Below are 27,063 nucleotides of genomic sequence, written 5' to 3'. Positions count from 1 at the left end.
CGCCATTATGTTTGGGTCCACCTAATGCAAAACGGAATTTTACACAAAAATGGACATAAAGAGACAATGGATACGTGACCATATGTCAAAATCTATTGTGCAACAAATCTACGTATCATATACTTCAAAATGGTGCTTAAAATGGTGTTAAGCAGAAAAACCAATCAACATACTTAAAACAGAACTTGGGATTCACACACAACAACAACGTTAACGGCATCAATAATGCTAACATCCCGATTGAATAGGACCAACGACAGAAGCAACTACATATGCATTGTCGTGCATTCTGCTTTCATCAGCAAATATTTCACACACTAGATGCAAAGTATACATGGAATTTGTGTTCACATATTTACCATACATCTGGCACGGTACAGGTATGGTATGAACATGGGGAAATACGACAAGTATTTTACGACTGTAGTGAATACACGTACTGGCATTACATGAAACTCGGAAACACATATCACACATATTTACACGTTATTTGCTCGCAGTAGGGTGACTTCTGCTGAATTCAATACAGATAGAACACAACGTAACAAAATAGACGTACCAACAGAGGGAAAGGGGTAACCTCAGTATGGTAACATAATTTTCCATTGGTACATCGCTACAACATATCTTGACGTCAAAAACACACGTATTATACACTTCATCATACAAACTACAAACGTTACATACGAAAAAAATTTATTAAAAGTTACTTTGCCTTGTCTGATCTTCTTCACAAAATCTCTTTTGTGCTCATTTAGATGATATCTTAGATTAGCAAATGTGTTTTTTCCCGTTGCGCCAGTCATATTGTCCCTCCATATTTAGACTACCCAGGCTAGATTGTTCCTCACTGATAAAACAACTGTGTCCTTATTGTCTCACAGCGCATGTTGATTCTGCCCCTTGCGGTGTAGAAAGTACTCGGGGGCATTCACCCAGGACAAGACATGTGTTCTGCACATGCGCAGATTATCCGTCACCTTTTACAACAACAATCACAACTATCCACAAGGTTACAACAGTAGGCTCATTACAAGATGTCGCAGATGTCAACATGTGTCGGTATTGGACACAACGAGGTCTTGTCGGTGGTGTTTCTTTCAAATATTCGCCCTTAAAACATGTTTATAGATTGGTTTTTAATTCATTTTTTCAACCGCGCGCGACAAACCAGTAAAGTCGTCTTGAATATTGAAATATGTAATTTGTGTTGTTGTCATAAAAGTCAGACTTACATGTACAATGTAATCAGTTAACCAGGGCTAGCTGTACCTAGCCTTAGAGACTGTCGTCCCAGATCAATCTGTTTACACGTTTGCGACATACCACAGCCAGTACACCAGGTTAAAGATGATGAAGGCGGTGGGAAACAGGACCCTGGCGGCCTTGTCGATCCTCGCACCCGTGTCGTTCTTATCGTCCTTTTTGATGCCGGCGGTCATCAGGGCCAGTCCACCTTTGACCTTGAGAGAGAACGAGCTCGTCTTGTTCATCTTCATCCAGTTATTCTCGCGAGAAGAAGGGCGGTCCTGTGTGGGCGGGTATACATTGTAGGTTACCAGGACATTTGAATAAAAGACTATTAACGACAGGAAATGCCCGAACTATTGAAAAGAAACACTTAAGGGGTTCTCAGTAGAATGTGTGGGTTTTATCCTACAATTATCCCGACATTGTCCCGGTATGCAGGAAACTATAGGTGACATAAGCAAAGGGAGTTGGCATTAAAAATTCAACCAAAGGACAAAGCCGTCAATCTGAGAAATAGCTTCGTTAATCTGTCCTCGGTCGTCATACTTTTGTGTTTTTGTTATGTTTCGCCAACGAAACATATTGTTTTTGTAAGGTTTCTTCTTCTTCTTCTTCTTCTTCTTCTCCTTCTTCTTCTTCTCCTGTCAAACCTTCAAATCGCTTCTTCTCGGTCGTCCGTCGACCAAATTAGCTGAAATTTGGTATGCAGGTAGAGTACGTGTATACCCCTAGACCCTTTTAAAATTTTTTTGATATAAGTTTTTAAAATGATTTTATGGAGGTTTTTTGGTCATTTTCAGACAAAAGTCGCACATGATGGCCTCCAGTGCCGTGGTGTTGAAACCTCAGGACCTGAAATTTGGTTTAGTTGTGCATTGGATATTTACCCAAAGGACCCCATTATTTTTTTTGGCATACACTACTTCAAAATGATTTATTTTCCAATTTTTTTATGCAATTTTTGGTTATTTTCTGTCGGGGCCAGCAAGAACTAGGTCATACTGTAACATAAGCCCTCCTACATGTCTGGGACTTAAAACCAAGCAGATGTCAGGGGGTACCTCTACTAATGGTATTACAGAAAGTTATATGTACCTTATCTTACATGGTACGGATGTTATATTTGAGATGTAGGTACCTATAGGAAAGGTGACTACACCTGACAATTACTTATGCTAATGAGGACCTAATTCGCATAATGTATGCATAAAGTTGTATGTCCCTTACCGTAAATGCTGCAGATGTCATCTTTCAGATGTAGGTACCTTTAGGAAAGGCGAACACACCAGGCCATAAATTATGCTAATGAGGACCCAATTTGCATAATCGATGCATGAAATTGTATGTCCCTTACCGTAAAAGCTGCGGATGTCATCTTTGAGATGTAGGTACCTTTAGGAAAGGCGAACACACCTGGCCATAAATTATGCTAATGAGGACCTCATTTGCATGATTTATGCTTAAACTTGTAATTCCCTTACCGGAAAAGCTGCAGATGTCAGATTTGACATGTACGTACCGTTAGCAAAGGTGATCACACCTGGCCATGAATTATGCTAATGAGGACCTCATTTGCATAATTCATGCATAAACTTGTATTTCCCTTACCGTGACAGCTGCGGATGTCATCTTTAAGATGTAGGTACCATTAGGAAAGGTGAATGCACCTGGCCAAAAATTATGCTAATGAGGACCTCATTTACATAATTTATGCTGAAACTTGTATTTCCCTTACCGTACAAGCTGCAGATGTCATATTTCAGATGTAGGTAGCTTTAGGAAAGGTGCACACGCCTGGCCATGACATATGCTAATGGGGACCTCACTTGCATAATTTATGCATGATGTTGTATTCCCCTTACTGTAAAAGCTGTGGATGCCATCTTCTACATGTAGGTACATGTAGGAAAGGTGAAAGCACCTGGACATAACTTATGCTCATGAGGACCTCATTTGCATAAATTATGCAGAAACTTGGATTTGCCCAGGAGTTATTTTGGGACAGCCTACTTCTTGCATGAGGAGTATGGGCGAAACATCCTGAATTTGCTCTTAAAGCAAATGACGGCCAGTCTAGTTTGTGTAAGTTTTTGTTTGTGCTCAATGCAGCGCTGACAGGATGAACACCGCTGGGTCCACACTCTTACACCTTCTCCATCTGCCGATCGCACTTTAATCGTGTATCCTGTGGGGCAGTTGCGTTATATGATAGTACCGAGAGGACTGAGAGATGCTGTTATGTTCTGTAACCGGTCCCTATCAGGATGGTTACCTCAGTGTCAATGTTGACGTCCTTGGTGCTGAGGTTCGGGTAGATGTTCTTGTCCAAGTTGTTCATCTTCTCGGAGTTCTTAGATTGGGACCTCTTAGGAGCTGGGGGTGCAGACGGCTTGTCCTGATCATGTGAAAAAGACAAAAACAAGGTTTCAAATCGTTTTACTTGATTTCTTCTTTATCATTTGTAGACACCAATAGGATTGATGATGTTCCAAGTCACTTTGTTTACGTTTGTAATATTTACAATACATCTACATTCATGAGTACTAAAGGTAAAGGTAGGTAGTCCTGCTCGATAGGGGCAGTTGGTTGTTATTAACTGTGTCTAGGGCATGGTGCTGGTAGGCGGAAGCCAACCCTCTCCTTCTACAACATTTTACCTCCCCAACCAAAGTCAGTTACCCATTTTATACCTTGGTGGAGTGAGGAACGGCGTGTAAAGTTATTTTAACGACACAAGATCGGTGACATGACAGGATTAGAACTCAGGACCTCTGGGTTCTAGGCCAAACACCCTGCCGTTACGCCACACGACCCCACATTTAAATGTTAATAGAAATATTGCTGTACGTCGCAAAAGCAAGCCTCAAACGTCAGACACTGTTGTTGCCCGGCTAAATTTAGCGTTCCTAGTTGAGGAGTCAAGCACCGTTGTGTAATTATATGTACGTGTACGTATTACATGGTTCACTCTCCCATTTAATCTTCAATACAGGGGGGTTAAACGCGCTATTCAAACCTGCTTACCGCTTTTTGAGCCTAAGAACACTCTGCTTTTTTCACGCTACTGCCTGTCCTATTGAGTTCCACACGAGTGTGTTACCTTTGGTTTCTGGTTCCCGCCCAGGTAGTTGACGAGTGCGTACTCCACCAAGGCCAGGAACACGAAGGTCTGACAGGACAGGGCCCACACGTCAATGGCGCGCACGTACGACACCTAACGTGCACACAACAACACAAGAAGTGATGACATCACTTTTAGAAGAAAGTAAGGATAGTGTGGCACCCTCTCGTTAAACATCAGTTCATCATTCCAGCTGTATGTTTAATGAATTTTCAAAATGACCCGGGGTCCAGTTGCACTGAAATGAAATATGTGCAAATAAATGTGCAAATATGCAAGTGATTAATCATACAAAAGCAGCACAATCAGCTTTCGAAGGTACCATTTTCATAAATTGATACATCATTGTCAAAAATATCAGTCGAGGCAACCAGCTAGTTTCTATCAGACATCTCGGGTTGCTAGTAAAAGCCTATGTGTGGATTTAAGAGCGGCTAACTTCTCTTGAAAAATGTTAGTTTTCCGCAATCCAGGGAGGCTGGAAGATTATCTTATGTCGATTATCTCATGTCGGAACCCTCTACCTGTGGCATGCCGACGACCCGTGTGCTCTGTGTGACCATGGTAAGCACGGTGGTGATGCCCAGGGCCACACGGGCCGGTACCGCCGCGCGGTTGATCCAGAAGGCGACCCAGGACAGACACACGATGGTGATGCTGGGGATGTAGATCTCCATCAGGTGATAGTTCCGCAGCCGGGACATCTTCAGGGTCATCTCTATAGTGGTGTAGGTGTTGGGACTCGCTAGGTGGGGATATAGCACACAATTATATACATGTACTGATGATTCAAGTAACAATATTTACTAAATGATTATAAAGTAGCGTAAATCATAAACGAAGTAGCTGATTACATGTACATAAATCATCATACCAATTCCCATCCCAGGGATTCTGCCTTGTGTAAAAGATTCCTACCAATCTACGAGCCCATGATACTACAGCATGATACTAGTACCTCATCGACATGAACAGCATGCTAGCAAGATTTTCTTCAACCGCTTTCATCAATTTCTACCGGCATCGTTCAATGACACATAACCAAGAACATGTCTTACATTTGGTGGAGACGAGGGCGCACTGTTGCACGATGTTCCTACAGGATCCCTCGTACCGCTCACACTCGCTATTCCCCTTGTCTTCAAAAGCACACACGTCCTGGGCGTACTCACAGTCCGAGGTTTGATAGCTGCAACCCTTTCCTAGTAGGAACATTTAGAAGAAGATAAATGTTGAGAAAACGGCCTAGATTGTGATAAACAATGGCATCATTGTTTGAAAGGGAATCCAGAAACATAGGACATAAGAACATAGGAAAAATTGGTACAAAAGTTACATTACAAAACATCAAACATACATGTATAAACAGAAATTAATACAAATGAAATCATAATTGATAAGAATAGATAATTTAACATGTATAGACAATTAAACAGAAGCATTTATACAAAACAAAATCATCAGACCAGAGTCATAATCCAACAACAAGTCATGTACTCTTCCAAGGCCGGATATCTTAAAGGCTGGGTTTACACATGCGTTTTGACGGTCGGCTTGGAGTCGGCTCAGTGGCTCCAAGTTGACTCCGAGTGGACTCCGAAAACGCGTATGTAAACCCAGCCATAGTGGTCTCACCTCCGGACTCGTCCAGGAAGGAGTTGGCGAAGGCACGGATCTGCACGTGGTTGACGCTGAAGGCGGAGTGCACAGACGTGATGTCCGTGGTGAGCGACACGTCACTCCGCCACTCAAACGTCGGCTTCAGGCGTAACAGAGCTCCGTTAACTACGGTAAACAACAACCCACACACGGTTAGAGCATTTTACTTGTGAATATTGATAGCTAACTTCTTGTGTAGCTGTGACAATCTGTCTGCTCTTTAATACGCAGTATGTACCTACTGTACGAAACTGGTGTGTTACACCCAATGGTGGAACTGTATTTTAGTACACGTGTAAGTCTTCTATCCGTTCCGTGATGGACACTCAATTTCATCTTAATCCGGAGATATATATGCAGACTACAGAGCCTCTCATTTGCTTCACTTCGACAATTATCCTTGCTGATCTGCTTGTTTGGAAATGATATCATCTCAAGGGAAGAAATTGGGTATCATTGCTCACGTCCGTGAAACTGGAAACTGCATTGTTGGTTGTCCACAGGATAGGCCTTCAGGTCCATGGCACACTTAATCTTCACGTCATACCTACGGTACAAGATATATGTTAACATATGTATTTTAATTTTGTTGATAAAATGGGGGAAAACATCTTTAGTAAGCTCATACCGAAATGTTAAAGCTTGATGTAAGATAACGTTACTAGTACAGAAAGAAACATAGGAAGTACCATACGAATAATAGCGTACCTTTTCTTGTTCGCTATGGTTCCGTCGGGCATCACCCATGCAGTGATGACGCCTTCCTCCTCATTACCCGTGCCTCCATCCGTTATAACCTGCACTTTCTTGCCGAAACTGAGGGCCGGGGTCCACAACATGGTACTTGGGATGGGGGTTGTACTTTTCACCATTCCCGCTAGGCGGGGGTCGCGCCACTCCAAAGTCAGGTCGAAGCTGGCTTCAAATTTCTAGGTAACAACGGAACAACGGAGGCAATTTCACCATGGTGAGATTTTAAATGCTGTGTTTCTTAGTGTGTTTCTAAATATGTATTAGATAAAGTGACCTAAGGAAAGATGTTGTCCAGTCTGTGTTTTCAATAATCTACGTGGTCTCTTAACCCATTTGCATCAGCGAAGTTACTCTAGACCACACCCTAATTCCATCGCGTGCCACTATCTGTGAAAAGTTTAAGCCACGCCTACTCACCATGGTAGTATGGGACAAAGATCCCACATCGCTCATACGAATCCCACACAAAACGTCAGTCCAACGATCTGTCGACATGAAAAGGTCTATTAACGAAACTGAAAGGGATCTCTTGAGATCTTAAACCAGTTCTAAATATTCTATTCTACATGGAGGAAACTCAATTAACTGTGAAGAATATGACTTTCAAATGATGAACGTATTATCATCAATTTGTGAACTAAAGTGGAATGATACAACCTTTTCCTAAAGCGATGCGGTTCTTGTAAAAATCAATAACATCTGGCGCCGTTTAGGACATTTGTGTCATTACAGTGCGGTTGTGCATATTGGTAGATTCTATTTTCAGTTCGTAGAATGCTCTAGATATGTGCTTTTCTACCGGCAAAGGAGTGTAGTCTGAGCATGTTGTACCTTCAGAGTTTGGCCTGACTGCTTTACTGTAGTTGCCGGGAAGTCCCTGTCCGCTCCTGAAGGCTTGCCATCGTTCCCACTCGGTCAGGTTCCCGAGCGCCACGCCGACGGCCGTGGTGACCTGCGTCACCGGCGTCACCTGGCTACTAGCGGGGAGGGGTGCTGGTGTGGGGGTGCTGGGGACAACGGAATAATTTCCCTTAAACACACGTCCATTATGTATACATTAGACAGCTTTTATTTTTTAAGGGTTGAAGAAGAACGTATGTCTCGTAGAAAATTGTCTACTTCAGTAAAGATGTGTTTGATTGACCATGGATACAAGTAGGTTATACGCAAAGCTGTGAACCATATCCACGGGGCCCCCGGGGTCATGACTTCTGATGGATACACCGTACCGCCACTCGAAACCTTTACAATAGTACTTACATCTCCAGGTTTGTTTCAGAAAGACACCGAAAAACGTTTTTATCACAGAAAAGGTAGGATTTCATCACGGTCATGCAGGAATACAAACTAACTTACGTTGAAATGACCAGCCATGGGAAGAACGAAGCTACTATGATAGTTAAGCAGACAAGTTGTTGTGTTCCCATTTTCCTGAAAAGAAGAGCACATCAAAACGGTGATGACACGTACATGAGGTAGTTTTAGATCGCACAGATGGTCCATCATTGGTGTTTTATTGACGAAATAAAGGATAACAGTTTGTTCCTAGAATTTAAAAAAGCTCCATTAAAAGAATTATAGCAAGAACCGATCTACATGCATTTTTTAAAGATATCAAAGATTAAGAAATGCATTAGATGTTATGAATCGATCTATATCATAACCGACGGTCACCATTAATCGTTTGGTATCGTGGGACTATTTAGACACCCGTCAACGCGGATCAGTGGAGAAGATCGTTACAGAAAATAAGATTGAATACCCCCTCCCCCGTCCCACAATCTTCTTGAAGGTCGACCGTCCGAGACAGGATTGAATAGCTGACGCAAAGTTCAACAACACTTACCACTAAATAAATACCGCAGGTGCCACTGTGTTTGTAGTATTCTTTACAACGCCAAACCGCCTTGTTCACCAAGTCGACTGCTCCCTTGGTAGTACGCTCCATGGAATGGACCTGTATATCCTGTTGGTATTTCTTTCCATTTATCTCAAACAATACTCATGATCGATGAAAAGCAGGCTAAAATCTCTTCTGTGTACGGTATTTTCATGCTTTCATTTTGCATCAAATGGTGCTTTCTATTCGCCCTTTTAGACCGGTCGGATCGACAAGAAAACCGACCTCAGTTGAATTGAATGTGGTTTAATAATTCATAAGATATTCCATTGTAGGTATGCACACCTATATAAAGGTATGATACTCCTATACAAGCGTATGATGTATATTGTTGTTGGTTCCTGGATGTGTTTGGGTGACCAGGGTGACCAAAATGGTTGAGATTACACCATGAAAAGACAAGTCGTACAATGGATTCAAGGAGATGATTGAAACTAAGATGACTGGCAAGAAAAAAAATTCTAGGCAATTATGATTGGATTAGTGTATTGATATTTGTCTCAATAGCTTTCTTCAATTTTTTGTCACTTTCTAAAGTAGCGTAGATGGTTTCTAGATTTAAATTTATCTAGAAGCAAACACAGTTAACGCTATGTAGTAATAAGAGTTTACGTTTAGGTGTCACTGCAACAGTATTATGACATGTAAGGTCATACATTGTGCATGAATATAGGTCACTGTCCGCTACGATGTCATCATGGAATTTCTGTGTAACCCGTCAAGCCACACCAATCTCATCCCATGGATAACTCTGAAAGACATATCAAATCCAATGCGAGAGTGAGAGAAAGGTGTTTTAGACATGAAGCCGGGTAGATTGCAACAAGATTCTTTTTGGTGCCGGAATGGTAACATGGTAAAACACCTAACGTAGCATGACCTATTTCCGTGCAGGAGCACTTTACGTCCAGTTTGGGTCATGTCCACATGTCGCGGTATATTATGCCAAAGCCTGTTCTCATGAGCAACAAAGAACGTCATAAGTAGGATCCTTAGCCATCTCTCTATTATTCAAAACAATGAAAAAGGTTTACGTCCAGCGACATAACAGAATAAACTCCTGAACCAGTAACAACAAGTTGCACGGAAGCGTCACGCATAACGTATTTCATATGTAATTCCACACCGCGTACCTCATCATGTTTTTCTAACTTACACGATAGCTAGTATATTTTAAAAGTAGCTGACGTTAAACCTTTATTTGATATTCAGACTATACATGGTGATTCGAGGTTTGAAACTCTTACCAGTTTTAGGAAGGTTTGATACAACCTAGCGACCCCCGGACGGGTGGTTAATTTTTGCACGGCAAAACATAATAGCCATGCGTTTATCATGTGAACGCTACGTGCCGCGCATGTCGGGGAAATTCACAGATAAACATTGTTTTTTTCCATCGCGTTAAGCAAGTGGCGGGACAGACATAGTGATTTTACTATCATTTGTCTGTAGACTACTTTGGACAGTTACTGTGCATTTTTTTCTGGTCTATGTTCTTCAAGCATAGCGCTAGAAGGGAAAAGACTGGAGTGGACGATAATGGGTTACCCTAGCACGATTCTTCATCATATACCTCAGTATAAATACATGCTTGCACGGCGTTAAACAGGCGGAGAAAAACTTACAGACCATGCATTTTCTTTTTAGAAAAGCTGATATTTCTGCCCATGGGTTTAAAATTTGGCTCTGTCCGCGCGGTTTTAAGATAAATAGCGTTTTTAATTAATCGGACGTTAATTGGTCATGTTACGTTACGTCATGTCGTCCTGGGAACAAGACAAAACACCTCACTTCCGATGTCCTGATTGCATATATCCAATTGAGCTAATCGCCTGCTATTGCTTTTCTTTTGTTTCAGTTTTGTAACCCCACGTTGTCATGATAAGTTTTAAATTCGGAGTGCATATCCACAAAACTTGGCCCTTTGTAAATGCTATATTCCACCAAGGAGGTTGTAAAACCTCCTTGATTCAACTAGAGTTCCACGACCTCATACCTTCATCAAATGGTGTTACCCTTGTGCAAAAAAGGTCCTCATTTTCAAATATAGATCGTATATAGATTTTAAGATTTGATTGTTTTAAGATTTGATTGTTTTAACTGCAGGCAGTGGTGTTGTCGTCTACCATTAATTTTGTGTATTCAATCAACAAAGATTCTTTCCTGTAGTGAAATGTCAGTCTTCGGTCCAAGTGTCGAAACTTCTCCGCCATCATGGCAAGCGAAGGCGTTTTGTTTGCACTAGTACTGGGCTCATAACTTATCAATGTCGTCTTTCCTAGCCGCAGCTTCTCTGCATAACGGTAACGATTTCCGAAACTCTCCCCTACACTTTCGTCCTCACACCGGAGCAGTGCGGTCCTGTACATGATCGTGGCTCTGTCGAACTTCACGTTGTCCTTGCCGAGTTTTCCAAGTTCACGTCGCCCAGAGATTTTAGCACCTCTACTTCCACCAGCCTATCCATGTTCGCCATGGCGTCCAGCAGGGCGCGGAGGTATTCTGTCTCCGTACGTACATGTACCAGTCCGAGACTCTTGCGCTTAGCGTCCGCCTTGCGAAGCTTCTCGCAGACCCTCAACATATTGAGAACTTAGTTATACTAAGGATTGTACAATAGAGAACGCAGGTCATTACCGTAGCACCGTGATAGGTTTGACGGTTCGCATGACTTCTATCGCGGCGCCTCCCTTTCTTTACGAATGTGTCTACTTCCGGGTTCACGGCTAGAGTGCTGTCTGACGCGGAGCTCCGAGGACGACTCATTATTCGTATGGCGCAATTCAGGCTGGCGGTGATTCTTTTATACCTGGAAAGCCATATAACAGTAACCATGGGGGGAAAATCTTATGAACAGGAATCACAGGAATTCCTTTGAAGCAGTATACATATATTGCATGGACGGGTGCAATAGCCCAGGGATCCGGGAGTGGAGTGGTCTCCTTACATTCGAAACCCTGACCGGATCATTTTTCTATAATTAAGTAGTTTTCGTGAAAAATGGAGGTATTGATATTGATTTTGGTGTGTCTATGTGTCGGTGTGTGTTTCCGGATATTCATGGTCAGAATAAAGTAAGAGCCTCTAAAGTCTTGATGGATTGTGATAATATTTGATATGCTGGTAAGGTCTTGTGAAGACGAAGGTCAATACGGTCGTTTAAATGCCTCATGGTGACGTTCCTTAGTACTGCAGCAGAACTTCCGGTTTTGATAACTCGCGTTCTGGACAATCTATGGTCACGATTTTGGCATAGTAGATAGCTCTTGTAATGGGGGAAATAGGGACATAAATTTGGACTCCCTTGTTCTGGAACTCCATGGGCGTTTATATCAAAATCTTGTAAAGAGGATAACTTACAATGCATCAAAGAAACATCGGATTTATTCTATGATTTGGGGCATATAGGTAGCTTAGACAATGATGTACACAATCAAATGCAAATTATGATTTGCATAATCCATGAGAGCATTTTGTAGTCCCAGGGCGTTCCATGATAAGACTTAAATGCATGTAACAAATTTATGGCAGGTGGACCACAGATACCAATTATGCAAATATTGGCCTAATTTGCACAATTGATGCAAAGTGTCGTTATTCATCTAATCTATAAGTAACAAATGATGATAAGTTAATACTTGGGACGTGTGTAAGTTAGTTGAAGGTGTGCATAACCATGCATACATTATGTGAATGTGTAAGGCATTTGTGTGATTAAAATTTTTCATTGCGGTATGAAGTCTCCGAACTCTTTTTTCGCGATGTTTAATGATTTCCCGCGTGCTCAACATGGCCCATGTTCTCCTTTCCACAAGCATAGGTCGGATTGTGTTAGAAAATCTTTCACAATTATAGGAGACTGTGTTAGACAATATCTCGCTGTTAGATCCTGACTAAATGACTCAATTAACTCCTGGCTAATTGGTAGTAGCTGATTGGTCCCTTGGGTAACCTTCAGTCGAGCGAACAGATAGGAGCTTGAACCAAAGCTACTAGTCATCAGACTTACTTCTAAAATGTTTCTATTCATTTTAAAACATTAAACGAGAATAACATTAAGTCAATTCGAGAATAGTGTTAACGAAAGACACGTCATTAGTAGTAGCGCATTCTGGAACCGGTCCATCCGGGTTTGTACAGACATCATTAGCTAAGTCTCCCGTACACTGGGCAGTCCACAGGCGGTAGGCAAAGGTATTGTCGTTGAATAGCTGCTGAAGTTCCGATCGTGACGAAGTACTCGGCGCGGGGATCACCCGTGCCAAGCTTCCGAGCAAAACCCGAAGCGGTGCCGAAGGCACGAGCGGGGGGTTCGGAGAGCCGAACAGGGTTCGGTGTTCGGCGGAGCCGAACAGTGTTCGGCGGTTTTCGGCAATGTTCGGCGAAGCCGAACTCTGTCTGGGCGAGCCCCGTAGGGGCGAGATAGGTGGGAAAGGACGTTTTAGATATCGCAAATTTCTGCTTTATTATGTAATCCAGCTCACAACATTAAAACGATTTATCATCGACGAGACATCTACTACCAATCTAGAGAAGATTGCGGGCCTATAAGTTGTTAACAACAAAAATATACGGCATTTTATATTGTCGGAATTTGCTCGATTTCCGGGTAACAGGGTTACCAGCAGTACCGCTCCTGCCGCAGCACGCCGCTGCTGCAAAACATGATGACATAACGGCTAGCCAATCAGAGGGAGGAAAATTGGACCTGTGAACCACAGTTCCCGTCAAGGTTTTATTCCTGTGACGTTTCATCTCGTCTGAAGCTCATGTTGTCGCATATTTTTCCCCACCCTCCCCACAATCATGAGTCGATTCGAAAAATTTCAAGCCTCGTATCGGCAATTCATTTACCAAAGTGCTGCAACAGTCGGATAAATAATAGCCACGTAATATTTTTAGAACGACCGATCCGTTCGTATACAAAGGTTCAAACAAAACAAACAAAAACTTGATTCTGTTTCACCAAGGAGGTTTTACATAGAAGGAGAGGGGATAGGACAAGTATTCATTGTACTATGATTATAGCGGGTGAGTCGCGTCAAGGTGTTAATTACTCTGATATGCATACATCCCACGCCGAGTGTTTTTTTTTCTGGGTGCGACCCGGCGATAATGACTTCGTGTGGACTTCGTGTGGAGCGACTTCGATTTCAGGTACTTTGAGGAGGACTTTGTAACATTAGACTGAGTTACAAGAATACAACGTGGAAGATGATCTCCCTAACGGCGAGTACCAAAACACTGCGGCAACAAACGCTGCAGCCGGCAGCCGCGGTACATATTTCCAACATAAGTATTTGCCCTCCTTGGTTTCACGAGAACTATCGTATATTTCCGTCTACGAAAATCAGACAAAAACAGTGAAAACCCAGCTGTTCTTCACATCCAAACAGACTGCTGTGTAGTCTAGCTTTTGCTAATATGCTGTAACTCTTCAAGTTGTCAGTTGAGTCCCAAAATACCCGACAATGCACCGAAAAGGTCCGCTACACCACGACGTTCAGTGAAATCACCTCAAGTGGTAACGCTCTTTGAGAACACCGATTTCCTACCCAGTGTTTCTTTGAAAGTAAGAGGTAATTAGCAAAGGACGACGGGAGAAACCATCCCCGCTAATGAGGGGGGGTGGCATTTCCGGAGTGAGCGACGGGAGAAATTGTCTTCGGGAGCATTTGAGCGAAAACATGTACCGCGGCGGTTACCCAACATAAATACCGTAGCCTAAAGCCCGTGGGCAGTCTGGACAGTCGGTGAAAAGTTGTCTGTGGAACATGGGCCGTCTGGACGGGAAGGTGGCGCTGTGCACGGCATCTGCGCAGGGGATAGGACTGGCTACGGCTCTGGTAAGTCTCGCTCACGGTGAGATCCTAATCTTTCAATCAGATGTACTGCACTGTGCCAGTCTGTAAAAAAAATATCCCACACCTCTGGAAAAACACAACAAAGACGGCCAGATACGCTCAAAACAGGACCGATTGCTAAATCGATCCGGAGATTAGTGAGATTCCCGTGATTTCATACTTGCCCCCCTCATCACTGTAGTGAAGCAATGGGTGCTGCAGTTGCAGCGGTGAAAGCGTGGACGTTTCCGCACTCCTGTTCTGGATGATCGATGATCCAAATTTCGGCACCGCTGGGTTCACTTTTTACTAGAATCTTGTTTTCCGATTGAATACATTCTTAATTGGCATTGTATTTTTATTGATAGTCTTCAAGCAGATTTTCCCGATGGCATGCAGAATCGTTATTCCGGCCAAAGCAGTGTTCATGGCCAATGGACACTCACACCACCGATTTGGCAGGTATAACTATTCTGACACCGAGAATGGTTGCTAAGAGATTATGCGCGATGGCGCCTCGGGACATATACACTAATACAGACACCTCTAGTAGCCTGCCACGCCCCCGAGGAGGACCGACGGACTTAAGTGTCCAGGCCGAGGAGGGAGAAAGGCCAGGGTGGCGAGATACTCTTGCGGCTAGGGTTGTTGTTAAAACCTTCAAATGTCATCTTCGAGATCATTTTCTATCAAATCCCAACTACTCATAAAAATATTTCTGGTCTTCGTTGATAATAATTTTCTATGTTTTAATCTGTATTATATTATTAGTATTCGATTTTTTGTTAGATAGTTGTTTATTATGTTTATTCTATTATCTGTTATACTTTTGTTCGTTTTTCATTATATTATTCATGTAATCGATATTTGTTAAGTTAAAAGGAGGAGGGCTTGTATAAGCATTGCAGGCTTATTTCCTCCTCCTGCACGTTTTTATTGTACTTCCAATTAATTTATTATTGTTTTCTGTTTTTATGTGCGAATAAATAAAACAAAAACTAGAGTTCCACGAACACATATCTTCGCCGAATAAGCAAGGGTTTCTATACAGAGTGCAGAGAGGGGTGTTTTTATAAAGTTCTTAAATCTATTATGTTTATAAGTGTTACCTCATATATTAAGTTGAGTCTATCAATTGACATTTGTGTGTTATGTACAGGGTATAGTGGTTTGCAAGTTAGATTTGAAATGTATGTTACAATCAATGCCTATGTAATTATAATTGCTGTTGTTAGAAGAGCGTTTGAATTATATGTGCCAAGGGTTAACATGTAAAAAATGTAGCTTTGTGTGTATGGACAGTATTACCTTAAGTAGCAGTTTGTTGTTATATCAAGGCAACACAGAAGATGATGATGATGATTACAGTAACTCTGATACTGTCTTGTACATGTCCACGGACATGAACGTGATCTAGAAGGGTACTATTGTCAGTGGAGCTTGAACTGTCCCGTTACGGATTTCAGGATTTGGGCAGGAAGAGGTCAAAATTGAAATCCCCAAGGATAATTGTCAAGATGTCACTTGGAAGTTGATGCATGACGTTTTTGTAGTCTATCGATAAAGGCGGCTTCAGGCAGGGAGTGTGGTCTGTAGATGTTAATGCTGTTGACTGTGGTCGATAGTTTAGTGACTGTGGTAGCTACATGTATGCACTCCAGTCCATCTCTGAAATATGGAGCTGTGTAGGATTGACGTCTTGTGTTAAGCAACAGTCATCACCCCTCCTCCTGTTCCATTTCTGTCTGTTCTAAAGGCCGTTGCTTGTGACAGAAAATGTTAAGGCTGTTGTTGGCCATTCAGGAAGGTTTCCACGAAGCAGAAGACATCGACTGGTTGCATACAGTTTAAATCCCAATAGATACAATCCGTTCAAACTCAACACGACTCAAGGCAACATATAACTGACCTGGGGAAAAATGGGCTTTGCGCTCAAAGGGGACAACACTTTTGCCCAGTGATTTACCTCGAACTATATCAGTATATGTACAGCCCCATGCTAAAGACAGAGGGTACTGTTCTCGTTGTACTTGGATCGTCCGCTTGTCGTAACCGTTGGGGAACTAAACGTTGTATTTTAATGAGTACCACGTTTGGGTAAATCTTTCTTGTATCGTCGGCAATTGCTTGTTTGCCAACGCGATCACATCATGACCCGTGCTGTCAATGCCCTCTACTGTTGCGAATGCGCCCTTAACAGTTCCGTCTGAAACGTTACGCCAGTGGCAGTGACTATGACTCTTGCCCCTACTGCTATTGACAATATCTCTCTTAAGCCTCCTGTTTTACTTGGTTTTGTGGAGTGTTAGATTTGTGAGACCTGACTGTTACTGTTTTATGATATATTTTTTCGTGTCTCTGGCTTTAATCACGGTGAAACACCCCGGAGAGTCGGGTGTTGCATATTGTGCTCGTGTACCTCGGGGTTGGTCCTAAAGACGTGCAACGCTAGTGCTCCTGATGGGTCTGTTTTGAAGGCTTTCCTGGTTTTGAGGATATTTATATCACTATCTGTACAAGAACCTTTTTGAACTCTCATCTACGAAGGACTGTGGTCCACATCCAGCGTAAGTGTGGTATATACAACGGCATTTTACAAACCACATAAAGCTTAGTATAATGCCTTCTGTACTGCCTACTGCTTGCACATTATTTCTTATATCTATCGATCGCCAACGTTTTCATTTTTGTTTTCACATAAATGTTGTGTAAAGAATTCTTGTAACGTGCCATGTATATAGTCACATGTGCACAGTTAAAGCATAATGGTGGTGAATTGAGAAACGCCGTGTCCAGGCGATGTTCAATTGTTTTTATTTTGACTTGTCCCACGCGAACAGTGAATGTTAACAACCAGGCCAGGCCTGTCCTGTCCGTGTTTGTTGATATAAGCTCCCTCCGTGTTTGTTGATATAAGCTCCCTCCAAGCGGGTGATGTAGTGCTGCCTGACCCATACAAGGAATGCAGAGCATCAATCTTGAGCCCAAGTGACAAACAGGTGTTGTCCTTGGATGTAGGTCGACAAGAGGTACTTTAACGCAATTATAAACAAGCCTATTTCACAACTTAATTAGACCCTGATTACAATTTCATACATCTAGATTTGTTAATCATTACCTCAATAAGATACCTGTCAAAAACAATGCAAATTCATCAAACCCTACCCGAGATATTTGCCTCCAAAGGTAACATAAAAAAAGCCCACTGCAGTTCTAAGCAAGCCACTAGGGGGTCTAAACTCACATCACTTACTCCCTGCCCCAAGAGCTATGAACCACATAAAAATCATGACTATAACACTTGCATGAAATTTGACTGCAAGCTTTTGGCGGATTGATAAACTTTCCTCATTCATTATGCAAATTATTTCCTTATTTGCATGATAAGTATTCAATAATGTAAAGAATCACCCAAACTATTTACATGCAATAAATCATGATAATCCATCAATCCCTGCTGGAGTTATTCGTCTCAAAAGGTAACAACAAAAACGCCAACTGCAGTTCCAAACAAGCAGCTAGGGGGCCTCAATTTACACCACTCACTTGCTGACCCAGAAGCTATCTACAACCTTAAAATGATGAACCTGACACCTCCAGAAAATTTGGCCTCAAACTTTGAAGCTCCGCTGCAGTACCTTAAGTATCCGCTAGGAGGCCCATTATCGAACTTGACCTTCCTCTTTGACACCCCTACTTATCCACTTAATATCATGCACAACCGTCCACAGCTCCTCGAGATATGTTGGCGACATACAAAATCACGTACACACAAAGCATGCTGCAGTACTGTAGGAAAGCGCCAGATAAATCATTTTCGAACTTGACCTTCGTTTCCACAATATCTACACACATACAAAAAAAATGAAGATCCATCAACGTTTCCGTCACTTTTTTTGCCTGCATACAAACACAAAAAGATGCAAAGTGCGCTGCAGTACTGTTAAAAAACGCAAGGTTAACCATTTTCGAACTTGACCTTCCTTTGCACAACCACTACACACCTACCAAAAATCATAAAGATTCATCGAAGTTTTCTTGAGTTATGCTCTTGACATACATACAGACCCACCTAACAGATTTCTCAACCGAAAACATAATCTTCTCCGAGTACAAGTACTCGGCGAAGATAACAATCTAAACATTATGGGTTCCAATCTGCTGCTGGGGGCCCGCACGACCGACTGACTGTCTCAATGTACTTAGAATATTGTTATTGATTGTTTTCTGTCTATGTCGAAACCTCAGTCCCTAGCAGAGCTTGCCCTTTGTAATAAATACAGTAATAAACGAAGTACTCAGTGACATCATTCGTTCTTTATGCAGGCATTTGCTAAGGAGGGAGCCAGAGTGATCGCTTCAGATGTCAACATCAGTAAACTGGAGCAGGAGGTCAAAGATGTGCCAGGTGAGGGAACTGGCTCTGTCTGAAACTCTGAGTGAATGAAGGAATGAAGGAATGAAGGAATGAATGAATGGATGGGTGAATGAATGAATGAATGAATTAATTAATTACAAATCACTATATGGGTTAGTTATGCTTAAGTAAGAGACAAAAACACGCAATTGAATTATTGTAAGATTGGTAACATGATATTATATGTTTAAGAGTGCTTGCTGTAGAACGGGACAATCCATGATCATAAATGATGCTGAAATAATCATGTTAACATAGTTACATGAAATAAGGCATGTTGTTTATGTATCTCCCCAGGAATTGAAGCCAAGCTGCTGAATGTGTCAGACAAGGACCAGGTGACAGCACTGGTGGACCAGATAGACCGTGTGGACATCCTCTTCAACTGTGCAGGGTACAGACAAAAAGCTTTATTTTTGTTATCTCCATGATAAAATGGAGCTATTGCTTTGGGTATGCCTGTATGTGTGTTTCCACATGTCCGGTGTGGTCAGCGTAACTTAACAGGGGTGTGGATGGACAATGATCATATTTGTTTGAAAACAAACATGATGTTCTGATCCAAGGGAATTGCAAACCAATTCAAACTTTTGCACTCGAAGTGAAACTAGAGCGCCAATTCATGTTACAAATTATAATTGTTCATCATTGTTTCTAACAAAACCTTCTAGAATAGTTCCTAATGGCACGATTCTGGACTGTGACGAGGCTACCTGGGACCAGGCCATGAATGTCAACCTGAAGAGCTTGTACTTCCTGTGTCAAGTTGTTATACCAAAGGTCAGTCAACCTCAAGAGCATGTTCTTCCTGTACCAAGTTGTTATACCAAAGGTCAGTCAACCTCAAGAGCATGTTCTTCCTGTACCAAGTTGTAATACCAAAGGTCAGTCCACCTGAAGAGCATGTACTTCCTGTGTCGGGCTGTTATACCAAAGGTGTAGTCCACCTGAAGAGCATGTACTTCCTGTGTCGGGCTGTTATACCAAAGGTGTAGTCCACTTGAAGAGCATGTACTTCCTGTGTCGGGCTGTTATACCAAAGGTCAGTCCACCTGAAGAGCATGTTCTTCCTGTGTCGGGCTGTTTTACCAAAGGTCAGTCAACCTGAAGAGCATGTACTTCCTGTGCCAGGCTGTTATACCAAAGGTCAGTCCACCTGAAGAGCATGTTCTTCCTGTACCAAGTTGTTATACCAAAGGTCAGTCCACCTGAAGAGCATGTACTTCCTGTGTCGGGCTGTTATACCAAAGGTGTAGCCCACTTGAAGAGCATGTACTTCCTGTGTCGGGCTGTTATACCAAAGGTCAGTCCACCTGAAGAGCATTTACTTCCTGTGTCGGGCTGTTATACCAAAGGTGTAGTCCACTTGAAGAGCATGTACTTCCTGTGTCGGGCTGTTATACCAAAGGTCAGTCCACCTGAAGAGCATGTACTTCCTGTGTCGGGCTGTTATACCAAAGGTCAGTCCACCTGAAGAGTATGTACTTCCTGTGTCAGATTGTTATACCAAAGGTCAGTCCACCTGAAGAGTATGTACTTCCTGTGTCAGGCTGTTATACCAAAGGTCAGTCCACTAAAGAGCATGTACTTCCTGTGCCCGGTGCCTGTTCCTTTGTCATGCCGGCTTACTCGTAGTGTTCATAGATTCTGTATCTTTTCTACGTCTCTCTGTATGAACGTTTTCAAAAATAAAATGCCTTTGTGTTGTAGATGGTGACACAAGGCTCCGGATCCATCGTCAACATGTCCTCCAGTGTTTCAAATATCAAAGGTGGGCAATATATTGTTGTTGATCTCAATTTTCCCAGGAACTAGATTTAGATATGGAAGACTGAGCGTCACAGGATAGAATTGGCTTATCCTCAGTTTACAGTACAAGTATGAATGATAGTAGAGATCATTATGTTCATAGGCAACTTTGTAGTTAGGCCCCGGGTTTTATATCCAAGCAGGTTTCAATGTTGTGACCTTTGAAAAGGCACTGTACACAACGTATATGTCTAGCTACCCTTAGGTGAAAATGAGTACCTGGTCTCATGGTCCGTTCTGTTCTCCATCAGACTATAAACATGCAGTAACAGAATGTAGTAACATATGCCTTGAATTTCTTGACATCCACTGTGTTAAAGTAAACCACAATGATAAAACCTCCATATATACCAGAGGACTGTGAACATGACTTTTAATTGCAGGTGCTTCCATGCGTTTTGCGTACTCTGTCAGTAAGGCAGGAGTCAATGGACTGACCAAGGCCATCGCTGCAGACTTTGTGTCAAAGGGGGTTCGCTGCAACAGTATCTGTCCAGGTACGCATATAAGACTTCTTAATCGGACTTATTCCAGTCCATAGATTCAAGAGATTTTGGAATAAAGGTAACCGCCATGTTGATAGAAAAGGAGGACATCTTGTAACAATGCATAGTTTGGACTACATGCATAGTTTGACCATATGTTACTATGTACCATAAATATATTGTGTACAATTTGTTGGGATATCTGTATCTACATAGCCGGTATAACCGGTATATAGCCGGTATCACCGCCATCCGGCGAAACAAAACACCAGGATATGAAGTGTGTCTAACTATATTTTCACCTCGATGAACTACAGCTGCAGTAGAATCACCCTCATTGCAGGAGAGAATCAACGGCGCTCCTGACCCTGTCAAGGTGAGTGGCTTTTGATTCTCAATCAATCCGGTATTCGGAGAAGAACACATGATTGTACATCCAGTCTCGGTTTCTCAACAAATCAAGGATAAGAAACACTGTTGCCAGATCTTAATCATCATCTTTTATGATTTGATAATGACATAAATTCCTCTCTCTAAGTATAGAACTGAAAATCAAATCATAATTCATTTACATGTATTTCGTGTAAGAAATACATGTGCATTGCATATCGTTTAATCAAATATTAGTTGACTATAACTTGTTTGCTTTGGATGATGTTGACACTGGTACAACAACAGAACTTGAAAGGAGGACGATTGCAGGCTCACGTTGTTATTGTGACATGTACATTCCAGGCTCGAGCAACCTTTCAACAAAAGATCGGTCGGATGGGTAAGCCAGAGGAGATCGCAGCCCTGGCGTTGTACCTGTCGTCTGATGAGGTGAGGAACTTGTCAAACGTCTGATGTCACACTTTTCTAATAATGTGAAGTTCCTCCTTCCTAAGTATTTTGAATACAATAGTCCTCGTCATGTGATTCTCAACTCTACATAACCGTTCCCGTGTCATGATCAATTAGATCTAGGCATTTGCCTCTAAGCTTTCGGAAGGCACGTGCAATCGGGATCCCGTATTCGAGAAGGTGGCTCGAGCACGTTAAAGGGGAATGGCTAGAAACCCTTTTCTGTTAGGATATACTTTGCTATTGAAACAGGAATGATACTTGCTATCTTATATGCCAATAGAATTGCGCGTCTTACCAAACATAATAATCTTATACAACTGTCTTTTCTGTCTTTATTCCAGTCTGGATACACCACAGGCCAGGAACTTGTGGTTGACGGAGGCTGGAGTCTTGCTTGAGTACCCGACTCAGATGTACATCAACGTATACTACTTGATGATTACTTTATTACGACTTGATGATGGAGAATATTTCATTAGTTCATCCTCGAACAATAAAGTTCATTCTCTCGTAAAACTCCTCTATCATTGACCTGATATTTACCGATGCTACCAACCAGTAGATTCCATATACGTTTGAGCAAAAGCCCCCCCCCCCCCGTCAGCACTCCACTACCGCCCCCACAATCTGTTCTATGTCCTTGTCTCTCACACACAAAATTAAGACCCTATCATCGCACTACCATTGACTACATGGGATCATTCATGAGTCTCATGACATACATACATATAAATCATGACAAGCTTACGTAATTTTGTTCTCCGAATCGGAACGTTATTTTTCTCTCTGAATCTGTTGATTCATGTAGCTACGGAAAAAACCCTCCGAACTTATCCTCGAGGGAAAACATCGGGTGTGTCCCCGGTAGAAAAAGATTCATCAGACCTAAAGACGGACCCTTGAGTGATTACTTCCAAAATTCTTCAACTTATGCGCTCTTGACAAATTATACCAACAAGCCAGGCTTCTGAACTTCAATGCAAATAGGTGTTGTGTACAGAAAGATTCGCAACAGACTCATCCACCGCCTCATTTGTACAACATTAAGGGACACAAATACATGTCTCGCTGGTGGTTCACAAACGCTACACTATTCTTGCAGTACTGACAGTGATCAATAGAGGTCGCTTTTGATCTATGGTGAACCCATATCGTCAAAAATGTCAATACGTTATTCAACCTCCAAGTCAAAAGCCAAGGGTCAAAATCAGTCTCCACGGTGGTTGAAACATCCGCAGTGGAACATGGGCCGTCTGGACGGGAAGGTGGCGCTGTGCACGGCGTCTGCGCAGGGGATAGGACTGGCTACGGCTCTGGTAAGGGAGGAAAGTATCCGCACCCCTGCTTTGGATAATCGATGATCCCGACTGGGCCTGTCGAAGTCGCGTCCTAGTGGCGTAGTGGCAGTGCGCTGTGGCACGGGTGTGCACAGAATCCAGAGGTCCCGGGTTCGAATCCGGGGTCCCCTGAATTTTACCGTTGACGTTGTGCCCTTGGGAACGGCACATTACACAAACTTCCTCAATTCACTAATTTGTACAAATGAGTACCTAGCTTCGGCTCTGTCCGGGTATGCAGCTTGAGCACGTAACTGGTGTGTTACGCCATGAGGCGTTTTACCGGTTATGCAATGCAAACAAACCAATTTTCGTGGCTGTTTTGTTTTCTGACTCAATAGGTTCTTTTAAAGGGTCATCATTTCCATTTCATTAGCTTCTGGCTTGAGCACGTAGGCAGTAGGCATTTCCTTTAGCTTTGTATGCGTCCTTGAAATGATATTTTTGGCAGCGCCTCAGGGTGTGTAAACAATAACCGAGCGGTGCCAGGCCCCGGATCGGAGGGAGGGCCGAGGTCATATCAAGGCCGAGGAGGGAGTGGTTTTAGATTTTATCATAGTGTAAAATGTTGCTTGAATAAAGTAAAATTATGGTTCATAGTGAAGTAGGCAAAGGAATTGCGTGACAGTTTTAGTGGCTTTAATGACTTGACGTAATGATTTAATCATGTTTTTGTTCCAAATATTGTCAATATGAGGGTACATTTCAAACAACATTACGAAGCAAGAATCTCATAAATGGTTGGGAAAAACCTTAGAGTTAGAGAGACAAAGTAGGATGGAAAGGTATTAATTTCTCAGCTATAGCTTCCCAATCGTCACCTTTGGCTTTATTAGCACAGACCCATGATCAGACCAAGTTCCCTTCCCAATGTTGCCTTACCGTATCAGTTGCAATGCACCTAATGACACCATTCGTTCTTTCTGCAGGCATTTGCTAAGGAGGGAGCCAGAGTGATCGCTTCAGATATCAACATCAGTAAACTGGAGCAGGAGGTCAAAGATGTGCCAGGTGAGGGAACTGTTCTTGAATGAATGATTGAATTCAGAGTGCTTCAAATACTGGTATATTCAGAATAGGACAGCTCATACACAGTGCTGAATGCTCATGTTCTTTCATGTTTTATATACATAGATCCTGTTTATCTCCCCAGGAATTGAAGCCAAGCTGCTGAATGTGGCAGACAAGGACCAGGTGACAGCACTGGTGGACCAGTTAGACCGGGTGGACATCCTCTTCAACTGTGCAGGGTACAGACAAAAACTTTCTGTTTGCTGATTACCCATGTATCAATGTAACGTTTTTGATAAAAGAAATTCTGGATCACCGTTGCTCTTCCCAGGGAAATCATTCTAAACCCTAGCACTGTTTATTAACACTGAAAACAAATTTAATCAGTCATGCCGTGTGCATCATGTTTTAAATGAAGCAGCCCTTCTTTGTTTCTAGAATAGTTCCCTGGAATAGCACGATCCTGGACTGTGACGAGGCAACCTGGGATCAGACCATGGATGTCAACTTGAAGAGCATGTACTTCCTGTGTCGGGCTGTTATACCAAAGGTCAGTCCACTTGAAGAGCATGTACTTCCTGTGTCAGGCTGTTATACCAAAGGTCACTCCACCTGAAGAGCATGTACTTCCGCAAGTTCCTGTGTCAGATGCAGACCAGCTTATTTTTTCTCAGTGACTGTATTCTTTCCACATCTGTCTGTTTAAAAGTTTTTTTAATCAAATAATGGCTTTGTGTTGCAGATGGTGGCACAAGGTTCCGGGTCTATCATCAACATGTCATCTAGTATTTCAAATATCAAAGGTGGGCGGTTTATTATGCTGGTAGTTCAGGACAGAGGTCACCCCAGTTTCATCTGGCTGGCTCTGACGGCAAAACTGCTATTGTGTCAAGTGATTCTACTTCTATATGAAACACATGAACAGTACTAGTTTAGTCTTCCGGATTAATTTTTGAAAAAACATTTTCTAAAGCTTTTCATAAATAGGTTTATTAATTGTCAATCTCAAGTTTCCTAGGAACTTGGGTTTTAATCCCGAGCAGGTTTCAATGTTGTGCCCTTGGAAAAGGCACTGTACTCAAATTATCTCACTCCACTCAGGTGAAAATGAGTACCGGGTCTCATGGCCCGTTGTCTCCTACATCAGACTTTAAACATGCAGTAACAGAATGTAGTAACATATGCCTTGAATTTTCTTTATGACATCCACTGTGTTAAAGTGAACGACAATGATAAGACCTCCATATCTCCCTGAAGGTTGTTTGCATGCCGGACTGTTTATTGCAGGTGCTCCCATGCGTTTTGCGTACTCTGTCAGTAAGGCAGGAGTCAATGGACTGACCAAGGCCATCGCTGCAGACTTCATCACCAAGGGGGTTCGGTGTAACAGTATCTGCCCAGGTACACCCACTTCTTAATCAGACTGATTCCAGTTTAACAGATTAAAGAGATTTTGGAAGAAAGATTATCTTATGGAAAAGGATGACATCTTCTAACAATCGATAGTTTGACTCCCCGTATGTATCATAGAAACATTGTGTGGTTTGTTGAGATATGAAGTAACATTACGTCTTTTAATACTATGGCCCGATTTAGACATGCGTTTTCTGAGTCGACTCGGAGTTGACTGGGAATCGACTCAGAGCCGCTGAGTCGACGCCAAGTTGGCTCAAACACACGTGTGTACATTTGGTCTATATTTTCACTTCAATGAACTACAGCTGCAGTAGACACACCCGCACTGCAGGAGAGAATCAACGCCGCTCCTGATCCTGTCAAGGTGAGTGGGTTTTGATTATGAATCAATCCGGTAACATGATTGTACATCCAATCTCAGTTTCTCAACAAGTCAATAATCAGAAGCACTGTGTAAAGACAGAAATTGCATTTTCAAATTATGATTAATCTGGAAATTACATGTACACCGTTTAATCAAATGTCTGTGGACTTTTAACTTCTTTTTCAGAAGTTCTGAGTGCTATTGACACTGGTACAAGAGTTGAGCTTGAAAAGATAGATCAAATCTGTATGTTGTTCTTGTGTATATTCCAGGTTCGAGCAGACATCGTTGCTCGACAGAAGATCGGTCGGATGGGTAAGCCAGAGGAGATCGCAGCCCTGGCGTTGTACCTGGCGTCTGATGAGGTGAGGAACTTGTTAAACGTCTGATGTCACACTTTTCTAACAATGTGAATGTCCTTCTTCATTATGAGGACTAGAATTGGATTTGAAAATCCAATAATATAGTCCTCATTACGTGATTATCAACTCCATATAACCTTTCCTGTGTCAAAATCAATTAGAACTAGGTATAGAATTTGCATATAATATATTTGGTAATTCTATTGAACTTTTCCTGTGACCAAGGCGAATTATACAACTGTCTTTTCTGTCTTTTTTTCCAGTCTGCCTACACCACAGGCCAGGAACTTGTGATTGACGGAGGGTGGGACCTTGCTTGAGGTCATGACCCTGGTGTACCTGAACGACGTGATTTTGAATTGATGATAAAGTAATCTTAGAGGCTGTTTTATATTCGAAAAGTCGATTGTCGAACAATAAAGTTCATTCATTCATTTTCTCGCAAAACTCCTCTCTCATTAATTGACCTAATATTTAATGATGCCACAA

General features: G+C 42.2%; 2 protein-coding genes across 6 annotated transcripts; one reads left to right on the top strand and one right to left on the bottom strand.

Annotated features, from left to right (window-relative positions):
* Positions 1–71: 71 nt before the first annotated feature.
* On the bottom strand, positions 72–11,396 carry LOC136434246 (glycine receptor subunit alpha-2-like). Its single transcript, XM_066426980.1, has 12 exons — positions 8,631–11,396; positions 8,141–8,215; positions 7,616–7,791; positions 7,202–7,269; positions 6,740–6,960; positions 6,496–6,578; positions 6,008–6,157; positions 5,431–5,574; positions 4,897–5,117; positions 4,352–4,465; positions 3,524–3,646; positions 72–1,529 (listed from the first exon to the last, which is right to left on the bottom strand). Exons 2-12 carry the CDS (start codon positions 8,209–8,211, stop codon positions 1,308–1,310), a joined length of 1,593 nt encoding a protein of 530 aa, XP_066283077.1. The 5' UTR covers positions 8,212–8,215; positions 8,631–11,396; the 3' UTR covers positions 72–1,307.
* A 1,462-nt stretch (positions 11,397–12,858) lies between these two features.
* LOC136434312 (dehydrogenase/reductase SDR family member 6-like) lies at positions 12,859–27,021 on the top strand. 5 transcript variants are annotated; one of them, XM_066427059.1, is made up of 9 exons: positions 12,859–14,530; positions 18,854–18,935; positions 19,242–19,338; positions 19,616–19,724; positions 20,655–20,715; positions 25,720–25,833; positions 26,154–26,212; positions 26,485–26,577; positions 26,838–27,021. In XM_066427059.1, the coding sequence occupies exons 1-9, from the start codon at positions 14,459–14,461 to the stop codon at positions 26,892–26,894; spliced, it is 744 nt and encodes a 247-aa protein (XP_066283156.1). In that variant the 5' UTR covers positions 12,859–14,458; the 3' UTR covers positions 26,895–27,021. The 5 variants fall into 5 exon arrangements, with proteins under 5 accessions (XP_066283156.1, XP_066283168.1, XP_066283177.1 ...); XM_066427071.1 differs by lacking the exon at positions 25,720–25,833 and adding an exon at positions 21,137–21,250; XM_066427080.1 differs by lacking the exons at positions 25,720–25,833; positions 26,154–26,212 and adding exons at positions 21,137–21,250; positions 21,556–21,614.
* Positions 27,022–27,063: the final 42 nt, after the last annotated feature.

Source organism: Branchiostoma lanceolatum, chromosome 1, assembly GCF_035083965.1.
Source record: "Branchiostoma lanceolatum isolate klBraLanc5 chromosome 1, klBraLanc5.hap2, whole genome shotgun sequence".
Taxonomy (NCBI): domain Eukaryota; kingdom Metazoa; phylum Chordata; class Leptocardii; order Amphioxiformes; family Branchiostomatidae; genus Branchiostoma; species Branchiostoma lanceolatum.
Note: the sequence above shows the minus strand (reverse complement) of the source record. Positions and strands in the feature narration are given on the sequence as shown.

Bases quoted from the DNA above. Each gene is read 5' to 3' on its own strand.
- LOC136434312 (XM_066427049.1), top strand. From the start codon at position 23,329: ATGGGCCGTCTGGACGGGAAGGTGGCGCTGTGCACGGCGTCTGCGCAG. The intron at 24,672-24,870 runs GTACAGACAAAA...CTTTGTTTCTAG, and splicing joins ATCCTCTTCAACTGTGCAGG to AATAGTTCCCTGGAATAGCA. The intron at 26,578-26,837 runs GTGAGGAACTTG...CTTTTTTTCCAG, and splicing joins TGTACCTGGCGTCTGATGAG to TCTGCCTACACCACAGGCCA.
- LOC136434246 (XM_066426980.1), bottom strand. From the start codon at position 8,211: ATGGGAACACAACAACTTGTCTGCTTAACTATCATAGTAGCTTCGTTC. The intron at 7,270-7,615 runs GTACAACATGCT...TCATGTCGACAG, and splicing joins AGTCAGGCCAAACTCTGAAG to ATCGTTGGACTGACGTTTTG. The intron at 1,530-3,523 runs GTAACCATCCTG...CCGCCCACACAG, and splicing joins ACGTCAACATTGACACTGAG to GACCGCCCTTCTTCTCGCGA.